This window comes from Electrophorus electricus, chromosome 14 (assembly GCF_013358815.1).
Source record: "Electrophorus electricus isolate fEleEle1 chromosome 14, fEleEle1.pri, whole genome shotgun sequence".
Lineage (NCBI taxonomy): Eukaryota > Metazoa > Chordata > Actinopteri > Gymnotiformes > Gymnotidae > Electrophorus > Electrophorus electricus.
The window spans coordinates 526,812-542,206 of record NC_049548.1 but is presented as its reverse complement, the minus strand read 5'-3'; the positions used below and the strand labels follow the sequence as shown (position 1 = coordinate 542,206).

The 15,395-nt window shown below is 40.5% G+C and overlaps 1 protein-coding gene and 1 long non-coding RNA gene across 4 annotated transcripts in view; one reads left to right on the top strand and one right to left on the bottom strand.

The window, feature by feature from the left end:
* prkg1b (protein kinase cGMP-dependent 1b) overlaps positions 1-6,753 on the bottom strand; it is an 82,390-nt gene extending 75,637 nt beyond the window's left edge. For 2 of the 3 annotated variants that reach the window (XR_003410579.2, XM_027009432.2), the window contains exon 1: positions 2,644-3,344. Coding sequence is in view for 2 of the 3 variants with exons in the window: in XM_027009432.2 (XP_026865233.2) it covers positions 2,644-2,948 (305 nt within the window). In the remaining variant the exon portion in view is untranslated. Of the gene's footprint in view, positions 1-2,643; positions 3,345-6,455 lie in introns of those variants that run through there. The other variant, XM_027009434.2, reaches the window with a different exon arrangement.
* Positions 6,754-11,076: 4,323 nt separating this feature from the next.
* LOC113576987 lies at positions 11,077-13,463 on the top strand. The gene is made up of 3 exons (XR_003410574.2): positions 11,077-11,305; positions 11,601-11,768; positions 13,377-13,463. It is a non-coding gene; the product is annotated as an uncharacterized LOC113576987 (long non-coding RNA).
* Positions 13,464-15,395: the final 1,932 nt, after the last annotated feature.

The following is a 15,395-nucleotide window of genomic DNA, read 5'->3' as shown; positions in this document are numbered from 1 at the left end:
TGTTATCTGTCAATGCTGAGCAGCAGTTGGCACCAAAGTTATATGAGTAGCTCACTAATGAGATCTTTCATATCATACTTCAGCCTGCAGTGAAAATATGAACCACGGTATGTTTTAATATGGAGATATACTCATAATAAAGATGTGATTAAGACTATATAGTTTACCAAAACTATCATGCTTGCATCTTTGTGTTACTATAAATGACATATTAAGCTCAACAGTTCCTTTACCTGAAATGATGAATTTGAAATATGAAATTTAGCGTGGATTCCAAGCAATCTATTACAATAGTTCTCACTAAGCACCAAAACAGGTTCTAGTAATAAAAATACTGGCAATTCCTTAGTCTTTAGTGGTTGTGGAGGACTTCTGTTTCCTCCTGTTCATTAGCGAGATCAGAAAGGCCATCGCAGCTGAGTGCCAAAGTTCCTCTTTGAGCCAGCAACCACAGGTGACAGCTAGCATTTCGTGACCAGCTCCCTCTGAGGGTGTCCAAACCACACACTGCTTTGAAGGGGGGTGACCATGGTGACAGCAAATTAAATGCTAACTTTTGTCAGGCTTCACGAATTGAATCCGAGTCTCTCAGATGAGGGACAACAGGCTGGCAGGCTACTTAGAAGAGTATTGGTGTGATATTTAGCCAGATGGAGCTTGGCTTTGTTACGCAAAGCTGAATTTTCTCAGACAATCTGGCATCCACTGTAGGTCAGGACACTTGTAGTGCGTGTTGCCATCATCCTCAGCTAGGCCATTACCTCTCCACCCATCTACTCAGCTGTGGTTTATAGTGTGTCTCTTGCCCCCCCCCCACTCTTTTGTTTAAAAGATTTATGTCTTCAAGGCCTTGGAGACCAAAGCAGTGCAACTGCCTTAAAAGGATAAAGTATGCTCATGCTGATGGATACATTCCGGGAAAAAGGAAACCTTTATGGGGCCTTGTACAGAAGAACATGTTAATAATCATTTTCAAATGCTCAACGCAAGCCATTCTTTTTGCAGGCCATTTGAATGGCATGCTGCTAAAAGTCAGCAGGACATTTAACAGTCCACTGGCAAAATTAAATGGAGGAAATATATGAAAAGTTCAGCATGTGACACAAAAAAGTCCCCTCAGGTACTTCGATAAGCCAGCCTGGGGAAAACAACCGTCCCTGAAACGGTTCAAGAGTTCTGCCCTGGGTGTAGCAGTCTGATGCTGTGACATTAGCCAAAGAACATATTTTGAGACCTTTCAACCCACGCAGTTGGCTTTTAAAGACAGAGCATGGTTGGACAGGCAACAGCCTGTATGAACACAGCAATCATCAACAGGGAAAGAGCAGAAACCCAGAGACATCTGCACATTAACAATTCATACAAACAAACAAAGCACTTATGTGAATCACTCTGGAAAAGAGAGTCTGCTAAGTGCCATAAACGTAAAAATGTACATATATGGTAAAAGTCATACATACAGTACATGCTCCTATTGCTATAACGTAAGCTTTATGACATGGGCATCCCCCAAGCCTTCAGAATTAAATCACATTACCCAATGAGATCTCTTACGAGCCAAGAATCCAGTACATTACCGAAGCTGCCTGATCTTCTACTATGATGGCACCAATTTCGGTACATTTAAGTCTTTATTTGAGTGTGCCTGCTGCTGATCAGGGGATACCTTCCTTTATTAGGAACCCTCACTGTGTTGGTACCTTGTAATTATACAGACGCTTGTCAATGTTTGTCAAATTAACACGGTTAATATTTGCTTTCCATTCACCATCCGCATTCATGAAGAATGAATGGAAACACAAATGCTCATGATGCACTCGCATGGAGCCAGCAAGCTCCAGGTAACACACACACACACACACAAATGCAGAACAAAGAGTGAGAGGGCAAGAGAGACAGACAGACAGACAGACAGAGAGAATAAAGATGGGGAATGAGGAAAGCACAAGTGGGAAACCAGTAAAACTAATCCAGGAAAAGAGACCACTTTCCAGAATAAACACTAAACACATAAACATTTTATTGTGAATAGTCTCTTGGTAAAAGTTTCCCAGTGAAAAGTATTTTAATATTTACCAATTTATTGATTTTTTTTTTTCAATTAATCTGTGCTGTCCCCTACATCAAAGAGAGGTTTGGTAGGACTATGTTGCATGGGCAACTATTCAAATGATGGTATAGTATCATACAGGATCTATGACATGAGTAGCGCTTAAGAGTTATGTTTGGCCATTCATTCTGTTAATTCTTGGTTGATTGAACTACTTGGGTGTTAGCAAGAAAGGGCAGAAGCAACAAGTGTGAACGGGGGTTGCCCATGCTTTGACACGTGTAACGGGCCACTGTCTGCAACGACTATGTCGAATCGAGTCTGCTGCCAAAACGGTAGCCCAGGGACTAAGAGTTGGAAGGCTACTGAATTATCTTATGTAAAGGAATGTTTTGATTCCTTTGTACCGTGCCAATCTTTCTAAACTCCTTCAGGTTGACAAGCAATTAATTAAATCACTATAATATTAGTAATAATTATGCTGTTACATAATTATTATGTTATTATAACTTCTGCATTAGCATTTATTAAGTACCATATTGCAGACGTATGTCGAAACGACAAAACACAAATGTGCACATTTGGAGACCTACTGTGGGCTCTTTGGGTAGAAAGGGAGCGTAACTTGATTAAGATCCTGGATGTCCAGGGCTGTGGGTTCGGCTGAGATCGCCTGCCTCTTGGTCCGCTGATGTTCCTGCAGAACGCTCTGCGTGTGGACTTGTTGCGTTGCCGGTCTTATTACGGAACGGTATTTGTCCAGCTCGTTCTGAAGCTTCTGGATGAGTTCGTCTTTTTGGTCCAGCTCTAACTCCAGCTCGTCGATAAGCGCGTCCCTCTGTCTTAACTCCTCTATCTTTTCTTGTAACGCGTACTGGAGATCACGTAAAGTGCCCATACCTCAGCGGAGACGGATCTCAACGGCGCGACTTAACTTAAAGAATCAGGCATGAAATTAACTAGTCTTTTTGGTCCCAGTTCTTCTGGTTGTATGGGCAAATAAAGCTTTAAAGCCTAACCCACTTACACTCGGCAAAACGAGCCAATTATTTAAAAATAAACCAACAAAGCCTCAAGCACACAGGCGTTCCAGGCACATCACAGTGGCACAGCGAAGTTTCCACAGAGGCAGTACGCGTCCGTACGCGCCGGGCAGCGCTGAGGGTCTGGAGAGCCTAACCTCTCGGTCTCGGTTGCGGGAGTAATAAGTTCGCGGCGCTCCTCTGCACGCTCACCAGCCAATAGGAATGCGCCCGCGCACACCTTGACATCGCTAAGCCACCGCGAGCGCTCGAGCAGTTAAACCTGGCAGGAAATCCTGCACAAATTCATATTCACATCACTACATGTCTTCCAGCAGCAGCTGCTAAAGCTTCCGAAGGTGGCACTGGGTAGCAATTGACTGGAATGAAAGAAACCCAAACATAAAGGCAATAGATATTATTTTCGTCTTGTTTTGTGATTCTGGTTTTCCTATGAAATACAGTCATTATGCTATTCTGTTACGGAAGGCAGCATTTAATGTTTAACAGATTAATGTTTAATAGTTCACACATAAATGGATCTTATCCCAGAAAACCCCTCTATGTTAAACTTACACCGAGAAAAGTGGGTGGTACTATATTTGGCATCATAATGTAATCTGGGAGACAGAAACCGCACTTCAAAGACATGACAGGGGCCACCATTTTAGAAAGACCCCACTGCATCACTTAGTAGTTTTCAAACCCACATGTTAACATAACATAAACTGAATTTCCTTCATCTGCACCAAGAAGGACATGACCATACAGCTGCCTTTATGCATGTTGTAAACGAGGGCCTAAACGACCATGTCCAAGCAGTTAACCTCTACCACCACTAACCTTAACAGCAAGGGAAGTCTGATTGTACCCTGCAAGCACCCTGATGATATCTGCACACTGCTGTCTGCAGTGCTGAATAGGGTTGGATATGTTGCTTAATGTTTACTATTAATTCAAATATCATATACTTGATGTTCTGTGACCTACAGTTCAGTGCCTTTACCCTGCATGTAGCTAACAAATACGATACCTTCCTAAAATTATTTCTTGCGATTAAGCGGAGCTGTTGAAAGTACTAATTTACCACCTGTACTGGACGATGCTAAATTAGGACAAGCAATCCGAAAAAAGGACCAAATTCTCCCTCTTGTGGTCAGAGTATAGTATGACAGATACAGCCTAACTCAGATCATTATTAAATAGTGATACATTCATTTTACATTTAGACCAGCTAAACCTACAAATATGCTGTAGATTAATCTTATTCAGATCTTGTCTTGTCCATAAACTACATCTTTTTTTCATTTCCACCCGATGTGAATTTGAATTCACTCTATTTAATCCTGACCATTGGGTCTAATTAGGGATACTGCCGTCCTCGCCAAAGACTTACAAGACATGGAGCGGTTGCACATCAAAGCGTCTGAGAGCGCACGACCGCACGACATCTGACGCTAATGCAGGGAGGGCCGACGCGCGAGCCAAGCACAGCACAGGCCACGAGGAACCTTTTATGTCTGAGCGAGATAACACACTTTCCATGTTCAAGTGTTTTTCAAGGAGATTGTTGATTATATAGTGAGTTCTAAATTAGTCAAAGGAAGCCAGGTGTAGGAGGTTGAGTCTGTCAAAGCACAGGGCTGCCATGCATAGGCAGGCTCTTTCCCCAGGGAATAGTGTCTGTGTACTTGTCAAATTGTACTGTTTAAACTAAAAGTTTATTACCAAAATCAAAGTTATTTTAAAAAGAGGAATTTCTTAGCGGGTGATCTATAGAGAGGTTGTTACACTAAAAGTATATATTTCATTATGTTCCATTTACATATATATCACATTACAGTAAATGACACTATAGTAAAGACCCTAAATTAAGGCTGTAAGATGTAGCATAAGGTCGATAATGCAGTATGTTAAAGAAACATACAGGCCATTCGGGCCCTGAATCAGGGAAACTGATAAACTGTGGGGACCACCACCACCACCACATAACATGACTGTATATCTGTACATCTGTATATATAGATTTAGATTTATACTCAATTAACCTGTTACACAACAACTGTAGATATGGTATTATACAAAATGGATCTGTACATTCTGTAGATTGTGTACATATATACCCAACCATATACATTGTACATTGTGTATATAATCATAATATACATATATTGTACATACATTGTTAATATATTTTTGTACATACGTAGAATATATATATTTATCTGTATTTTTTTTTTTCTCTATGCACCCCTGGTTCTCTTCCTCAGTTTGGACAGAGCACTCTCCACCATTTCACTGCGTGTTATACTGTGTATGACTATGTATGTGACGAATAAACCGATCTTGAACTTGAACTTGAACTTGAACATGTTGACCACTGTGACCACTATTTTCCTCGCAACTACAATAGCTGAACAAGAATACAAACCTAAATTACATTTGCGATTTATTTATCTTCATGATGGATATCCACTAATGGAGATGCAGCACTTGAAGAAGACTAAGATGTCGTGTTTGTACGTGAAATACAACGTGGAATTTACAAAGCCTTCTGGACTGAGCTATGACCTTCACATCCACAGTACTTTAGCGCCATCTAGTGTGAGAAATATGCCGATATACTCATCCGACTAGATGTGATCATATCAGCAGTCAGGTTGGCCGGCAGTCACCCTATAGTATGCATTATTTTAACAATAAATAAATAAGATCAGGCTAGTCAATAACCAAGCCATGCCTTTTAAAAAGACAATGAATGTAGCATGAGACAAGATTTTAATTACCTAAAAGCTAGGCTGAAATGAGCATGCCTGCAGTACCTCTGAAATTAAATAACATGTAAACGTTAAATATTCAGCAAGGTTAGGATGGAGTGTTTCGTGCGGTGAAGACAGGGAGGGACTGGACACGTGCCGCTTCATGAACAGGGCAGTGTAAGGACGACTTTTCGAGTATGCCACTGTAAACAGGCTCGGATGGCTAACTAGTTATCTAATGTTCCTGTTTACCTAAAAGAAAAGGGGAACGGGGAAATCATCTCAAAACACTGAAGAGTTTTGGGCAAAGTGACCTAAATCAGAAACAGATTAGAATTCTTTACTACGTTCATTTAGTAAATGGCAAATACATGGTAAGCAATACATCCCCACGCTGAATTCCTGGATTTAAATGGGTCAGTAAAGTCAGACGTGTCTGCTTGTCTTATATCTTTACGTTGTTACAAAATCACCAACCGACGCGAAAAGTAACCGCGAGAGAGGAACTGTCTTGTCTCGCACGTCTGTAATGCTCACGTTGTAAGAAACTGTACGCTGGTCTACAGATGCCAAAGACAGCTGTGGAACTCATCTACAGATCCGTGTAAAATAGATGCTACTTGCCTGTCGGACTTCGCATGTTTGCATAAAGCTTCTCTTGTCAAGTCCTGGAAGGATCTGCAGGTCTGGGGTTCTGCTGAGATGCCCTGAGCTCGTCTCGTTCTGGGTCCAATGATTTGCGCGCTCGGCAACACTGACTGGCATTTGTGCAGTTTTCTCCTCAGATCATCTATTTCTTCCTCCTTCTCCACAAGCCGCCTCTCCATTTCTTTAATCCTCTCCTCTTTAAGCAAAAGGATCTTGGCGAAATCTTCCTGTAGATCGTTCATTTTGCCACCAGGAGAACTTTGACCTTGCTCTCCAGAAGTGATGCTGCCGAAGTTCTGCCTAGAGAGTTCGATTCTCGGATTTCCTGTGTGTCAAGATTTATTCGGTGTGTCTAGATTAATTTAACGGAAACTAAACAGGAAATGAAATGATTCAGTGGCAACCCTTTCAGCACGCTAATGGTTGTATCTCATTTAAAAGGCAGTTAGGCTCGCCTCTCTACCAAAGTGAGGCTCGGACACTGCTCCACAACAGCACGAGCGTTCAGTCGGGACACGACAGCCGCGCGAGGAAGGCTGAATGAATTGGCCGGAGACGAAAACTACTTGAAAAGCATTTCTGAACGCAGACAGGACGCCTAAAATAGCGTCAATTACCATATGATATGATTGGTGACGTAGTATCATGTAACGTGAGCCAGTGCTTGAAGACAGTGCGCGTGTCTGATGGTATAGCTGCTTCCTACGCTCAGAAGGTTCGCCTGCGCGCGATGGTCCGCCCTGCCAGCCAACCCACCAGTGCAGTTAAGACACAGAATTTACTGCCTTCTAGATCATTCGAAAACAAATATAACTCATGGACAACCTCTACATAAATAAACACACATTAAGCCAACTAAACCTAATCCTGTATATTATGGAACACCCACTACATTTCAACAGCTCAGTAGACAAACAGTTTAACATGTAAGCTTCATACAACTCATCCCATGAAGATGTGAAAGTTAATTACAACCTCATCCTCAATGTCTGGCACAGACCAAAACTGTAACTTTACATAAGAGAAAGGGGCTCATCTCATTATAATATTCCCATTGTTTTGTATTATCCAATAGCCTGCAATGATTATTCTGTGTTTCAACAAACTGTCTTTGTTCAACTAACTGAATGCTAATGTATCATATTTCATACAGTGAATGCTGAGGGCTTATGAAAGTCATATGACTATCCAACTCTAACTAGTTAATCTTTAAAAACCCACTGGCCTGGAATATGGAAAAACTTCCCTCTTCGTGTTCCATCAAACCACTCACTAGCAGCAGGACGCAAAGCCTGAGGTTTGGTCATGTAACACCCATGACCTCACCCATCTGACCCTTTTGCCATCAGTCCATTTGCATGTGGCTGTCTGACAATAGAGAACTGATCTGAATTTGTCAATGACTGTGTCTGACAGAGCAGGTCACCTTGACTCCTGTGTTCTTCCACCTGATGGGTTCCCTCAAGACAATCCTGCAAGATAATACAGATCTCAAAATCTGCACTGCTTGTCTCTCACATCCAGTGATTGTGTGTGTGTGTGTGTGTGTGTGTGTGTGTGTGTGTGCGTGTGCTTGTGCGTGTGCGTACCATCCACTGCTCTCCAGGGGGGGCTCAGCTTTCATTGGAGCCATGGCAGACATTAGTCACCAGCCTTCCTGTAATGCACACAATTTCTCTCATCGAAACTGTAGAGGGCCTCTAATATGAAGACAGGATGTTGCAAAATCGATAATGTTTATCTCGTATGCCTGCCCAGCAAAAAAAAAAAAAAAAAAAGGAAAAAAGGGAGCAGGGGAGGAGCCATTAGCTGGTCTGATGCTCTGGAGAGCTTGATGGGGGTATTTCTGAGTAAAGCTTCAGAGATTTGTGTAAATAGCATGAGCAGAAGGGAATTAGCTTACATGGTCATGGCCATACATTAGACAGAAAGAGAGCATGAGAAAGCAGCAGAGAGGAAGTGGGAGAGATACTTACAGATAGACATATTCACGTATATGTGTGTGTGTGTGTGTGTGTGTGTGTGTGTGTGTGTGTGGCACTATAGTATGCATACATAGACCTTGTGATTTATGTGTTAGGCATACACATTGCAGCCTTTAAAGACAGTTGATGAGGTGTTTATTTTTACGGCCACTGTCTCCCTCCTTCTCTCTCTTGCTTTGTTTTCTCCCTGGTGTAATAGATTACTTCTGCACTTGCTCTAATTACCACAGAACCAGGCTCTTATTTTCCACACCTCTTTCATTCATAAGCTCCACATACTGGATTTCACACGTTCCTGACTGCTGCTCTCAGGAGCTCCCCTAGCTAACGCCCAGAGACATGGTGCTGCCAACAGTTCGCCCTGGGAATGACACAGCGCCGTCTGTTTGGAATCAAGCCATGTAAACACTACAGCTACTTGACACTGGCAGCGTTTCTGCACAAACCTTTGCCCGGCAGAGCTGAAAAAGTATGCACAAAACACAGACAGCACACCAGATATGTCCAGTAACTTCAAACTCCTCAAGGACTAGCTGTAACCCAACATAAACCAACCCATCAAACCTTTCTTCAGTGAATCATCTTTGTATAGACTTAAAGCTTGTTTCATCCCCTGACCCCCATATTTTGTTAAGTCTGTCTCTCTCTCTCTAGAAGCCTGAACTCATGCGGGGCACTGGTGTAAGTATACAAAGGTCACAGCACTTCTGTCCTATTCTTGCAGTACACTGCAGTATGAAAAGGTCCAAACTAAAGCCTGTTAATTGGAAGGAAATGAGAGGCACTGAGTTCACAGTGAGGGGCTTTTGCATCAGAAACAGAAAGGATGAATTGGGATTGATTTGGGATTTTATGTAAAAATCAAATTTTTGTCTATTTTGTAATAGACATCTGAGTGCACCTGAGTGAAGTCATGTATTGTTGATTCTTAGTGATTTGCTGTTTAATTTTTGGCTGATATCATATGGCACTGAATTTATTCCCTCTCTTGTGGAATGTTTTCCTTTAGGAAATACTGTATGTGTTTCTGAATAAAATGCTGAGCATGGTCCTCAGTGAGTTTGCCACAGTTACCTTTAAGCACATGTTAAAGGAATGATGAGTAACATTTTCTTCTAACGTAAGAAAAACGCAACATTAAATGGTTGTTCAGACTGTCATGATGGAAGCTTGATTTTTGATCTTGTTGTTAGAGAGCAGGTTTGACACCTGGAAAACCTTGGACTAAGGCTAAGTATATGTTATAAATTAAAACAGAAAACAGAGCAAAACATATACAGCTTTCATACAGAATATGTTTTTTTTTCAGAACTTCAGAACTTGAGATGTGATCATTTATGTCTGGTTACAGTTACCTAAAATAAAATCCTCTTGCAAAGACTAACATAACTCTTTAAAATGCAAATAAAATTGTATTATCAATGTGAAGAAACCAAAGTCACATCTGTTGTCAAGATTATAAGACTGGTCTTATTATTATTTAATCTAGTAATGAATTATTATTATTTCATCTAGTAATTAATTATTATTTAGTCTAGTAATGAGACAATGAAACTTCAAACTCCAACTTTTTTTCCATTCAAAATAAAATAGAAATGTTTTAGAATAGAATATTTTGGCATTGCCAGGTTAGCACCATCTGAATTTCCATCAAAACTCCCCAAGTTTATCAAGAATTCAGTAGTTTAAGCAATTGTACTAAACACAGGATGTGGGGAAGGCCAGTGTAAGAATGTGGAAGGTTAGCACCAAGGTTGCTCCAGTGGTGATAGGGACACTTGGGCTGTGAGCTCTGAAATGGAGGAGTGGATCCAACAGATCCCAGGAATTACAATGTCGATCCCAGTCCAGAACAGCACAATCCACTGTAAACCCCGATATTGTATTTACTAAAACAATCCACTAATTATTAGTAATGTTTACTTGAAATCTCACATTTAAGAATCAGCAGTCGAAAATCAAAGTAACTTTCACTTTGTTGGTTGCGAATGTTAATAAAATTATGTTTTTGAATTTTAATTACGCAAAATTACAAGTTTTAAGATTGATTTAAAACATGATACGCTATCTTTACTCTGCCTGGTCACAGTAGACTGGGGCAATGAAGCCCCCAACAAAGAATATTTAAATATCAGCAAGAAACGACGCTTATTGTTTTAAGTTTCACTTCAACGTTGTTGAATTAGACGCACAGAAATGAATGTGCATGCATGTTATCTGAAGAATAATCCAACAAAATATAGGTGCACACTGCTCTCAGTTCAGTTTTGTCTCCACTATAGTGCTGGTACAGTAAAACAGTTTTGCTACGTGAAAATCCTGCAACCTCTTTTCAAGACCAAGTGCAGCTTGAAAATGGTTTCTTCATTGGTTCAGTGGTTTCAATGGTTTATTCATTGACCAGTTAGGAGCATGTGTCAAAGGTTATAAACGGTTTACTCGAGACTTTTCTCATCTGAAGCTAGTTAACAACAATTTAGCAAACACTTTACATGTTTTGAGTGAATATAAAGTCATTAGTCAGTATTACATAACTAACGGTAGATATGTTGATGTGTCCTAGCTATTTTATTATTACTCTGAGTTTGCTACTGAGGAGGCTGCCGCTAATGTTATTAGCTAGCATTTAGCTAGCGCTGGTTTTTATAGTACAAATGTTTTTGTTCATATTTGTACACCAGACAAACGATACTTCGGGAAGACTGACTGAACGCAGACGGTTTATATACAGACACAATGCTAACCAGAGACATGTGCGACTGGGAACGAACAGTGGGTTTGTGGGCATCGTAGTCCTTGGATGACGGCGCTCTCGTGGCAAACGTGGCACTGGAAAATCAGGTGAATTCTACTTCATATTTAGAAAACATCACTACAAAAATGTATTATCAGACACTGCGTTGGGTAAATACAAAACGATAGAGAGAGCAGCCTTGTCTGATCATGGCACTCGTCTCATGTAGGTATATTTTGGTTCTTCAAAGTACAAACTATATACATGTACGCTCACAAATACAACCTATAAAAGGTATAATTTGTACCTTATAAACCTCTTCAACACAATTAGAAAGACTGACGTTCAAACGTTTGCACAAATACCCATGGACTCTTGTATCGATGGATTTTATCGCTCTAGAACCACATCTGACGGGGCTTGGATGAGAGCCCTGATGAAGCCTACTAACCCGTGTGGGCTCTACGCGGCTCTCTAGCTCCACTCCCCTCAACCCACCTTAACCTTCCAGTAACGATGGAGAAGCTGGGATCGCTGGGACGAAGCTGTCGCTGTGATCCACACATTACGGTGCATTTTTATGTCTTTTTAACTCTTAATTTATTCTTTATATGTTTAATTCTATTTTATTTTTTTTATTAATCATACTTTTTTAATTCCAGCAGCCTCCAGCTGTGTGTGTTGTACTCCACACCTGCACCTGTATGTTATGTTCTTATGCTGTCCCCTTCATAAGCGTGTTTTGTTTTCGTGACCGTTGTCGGTCACTGAGTGCTACGTTGGATTCTTTTGTCATACTTAGTACACTTTTACGGTCAGTAACATTTTCGTTCGTTTCATTAAATACTTAAGACTCGCGTTTGCTTCCTCCGTTTTAACCTCGCACATTCCTCGCCAGTGACAATAATAGATTGAGAAAAACAAACCTGCGCAGTTGTATTGGCAAACATTTATTATTTATGGACTTACACACATTTGTTTATTTATTTTAAAAATCTATCACAAACGTATTTATTTCTTTATGACTCATTAAGGGCATTAGCAGAGCTGCTGAACAGGTGTATCAGTGCGTCTGTGAGGCAGAGAATAGTGCGGCGAAAACGGTACTTTGTACATCGCTCCTTTCTGGATGAACCTGGGAGGAGAGAGCGAAAACGACGTGTTCAGTCTTTTACTCCCTTATTATAGGGTTGTTTAGTTTTAAGAGAGTCGTTAGAGAGTCGTTTTTTATTGTTTGTCAAATGTATGCTTTATATATCAAATAGATGATAGATGTTAACTTACAGTACTTGGGCCTGAATGAGAAGTGGCAAGACTTGATTCTGGTTCCATGGTTCTGCTCCTGGTCCAGAACACTGCATGAGCTTATATCTTTTACTTGTTCTTGTTATTTTAAGATGTTAAACACATCATAGCCAGAATCCGAAGATTAATCAGAGTTGCCAGGATGGTGTTATCTTTGCTGTCTGTATTAAGCAGACCTCTGCTTGCTGAGGGGTTTCATTATGCTTTGTATGACACAGCCGTCGACGTTTCTTTGGCATCTGGCACGTCCATGCTCACCTTTGACCCTGGAGGGAATCTGGTGCAGTGCGCTGTGGTTATCTGCTGCTGGTCTAGTGCACAGCTCCTCACTGTGTGTACTGCCTGCTGCACAACTCCCCATATCCTCACTCAAATCAGATGGCACATGTAGTATGTCTATGACCTGACACACCATCAGTTTCGTGAATGTCCACTGCATCCGCGAACTCCTCAGATGGCTCTCTTGAGGCCTCAGAACACTCAGGAGTGACACTGAAATTTTCAATAATTTTAACAAATTTCACCAAGCCACTTTTAAAGGTCTGGTGACAACTCAAAAAATATTTTAACTGTTCCTAACTTTCCGTGTGATTACATCTGATCGAAGATTATTGTAAGAGCGATGATCTTAAGAGCAGTACAGTAGTGTAGCTTACATCTGTATGCCTGCACAGCCAAATAGCTGTTGAATTTAAACAGGTAAATCTGCCCACATTTATGCTATATAAACTATAAACTGGCTCCTCCTACTACTAATTCAGAAGCTCTTTGCTTGAACAGCTGATGATGAAGGATCGTAGTCCTGAACGAAACGTCCTGTTTCTCTGGATACACACACACACAAATATACTTGTACACTTTTCTCCTTCACAGGAACACATACCCAAGTGCTTATACCATACAACATATAGAATTATAAGGCCTCAACTGGCAAGTTCGGAATGTCCTTTGAACGGCCAAAGAGCGGGCGAAGCACCCTCATCAGTGAAAATCACGCAGGGTGATGCAGGGCTCGTGTCACCTGCATGCAGGAGCCTGGGCCCATCTGAACAACCTCTGTAGATGAACTCTCACCTCAGTGTCGCTTCTAAAGATCTCATCAGCATTTCAGAAGGGTCCTGTGTATGTTTCTCTGTCATCTTCTCGGGGAGACCATGGCTGGAGATCAGTGCGACAGTCCGTGTTTATGCCTGCCATCGTCGTTAAATATTAACAGTTTCTCCTCAGACTCAGTTTCAACCTTACAAGTCAGTGTCTATAGATTTGGCATTTATTTCGTATCTGAAATCTGCCTAGCACAGAAGTATAGCAATTAACTCCTCCATTAACTCCTCTGTTTCACTGGCAGTAGTTTATATATATATATATATATACACAGACAGAGAGAGAGAGAGAGAGAGAGAGAGAGAGAAAGAGAGAGAGAGAGAGAGAGGTGGGGCAAAAAGTGGTTGTTAACCTCATCCTCTCATCTAATCAATGAACACAGCTTGAAAAAAACAGGTTTGTTTTTTCCATACTGACACATTAATATTCTTTGCTGCCTGAAGCTGCAGCAGTAGGGAGAGAAAGGTCACTGGAATTCCTTTTACAGCCAGAGATTTTTAGATCAGAATGAATGGGTGTTTTCATTAGTTTTTCATCATATTGATTGCAATATGATCAAAGTCCCATGTCCCACAAATAAATTGTGCTTGTGTGCAAATATTTAAATTTAGTATTAGCATTGAAGATCAAGTGACTCATGTTCTTACACATCCACTGAAGAAAATGTTATTTATTTCACTTATTTATCTCACTAAAGGGTACCATATTTTTACTCCAGCTGCTCCTGATTTAAGACCCACTGTATATAAGGTTCATCTTCTCCTTTACAAAGGCGTGTAATACTGAAGGTCATTTCTATGATCTTTGAAATGACATGCAATATAATTAGAGGACTATATCTTATCAGTGGAGTCTCTTATATAAGGAGCTTTCCTCTTGGAGACCACAGTGTTTGGTCAGATACCACCTTCAACAGGATGGAGACATTGTGGTGGTGACACACCAAACTTCCTCCTATAAAGATATTTTTAAAACCACTGTGAGAAATAGCCATTCTTTTAAAAGAAAGGTTCACCAGGCTTTCAGAATTCCAGCAGTATGTTCTTGCCCGGTGCTTGTTTGACAGGGCGAAGCTCTGCCTGTCTCTAGGTTTGGTACTAAGGGTTTGGTATCTTTTGTCATGGGAGTGAATAAGGCTAAATGTAGCATGCAGTTTAGCCCTAACCCTCATATACTACCCAATGTAGTATATATAGAAATCAGTGAACCTCTCCTTTGAGGGTTCTCTTTTAAAATGATGTATAGTATTTCCAGTGATGAAGATAAGCAGTTGTATGTACTTCTGGACTTTCCAATGTTATCTGTAAGGAAACAGGTCACAAGGCCTCTCAATTTGGATTTCCTTAAGAGCTAATATTTATGTAAGTGTTATTCTGCATTTCAATTAAAAGCTCTGTCTAATAAAATTAAGTCTGATGTTATGTTTGTGCTTTGAGCAATAGAAGAGTAATATGATGTGGGTAAACAGTGGACACCCAGTTAGCATGAGAATCAAATCAGAAACAGTTACATCATGCAAAATAAGCAGAAATAAACAGTCTGAGAAGTTTCAGCAGGAACGCTAGAAAAATAAGTCCACCGTGTGGCCTGACTGAACTGAAATCAATAGCAGAGTTAAAATTAGTTATTTCGGAATCAATTACTGATATGACTCTTAAACCCGGCACAAACACACACACGTGTGTGTGTGTGTGTGTGTGTGTGTGTGTGTGTGTGTGTATGTATATATATATATATATATATATATATATATATATATATATATATATATATATATATATATATATA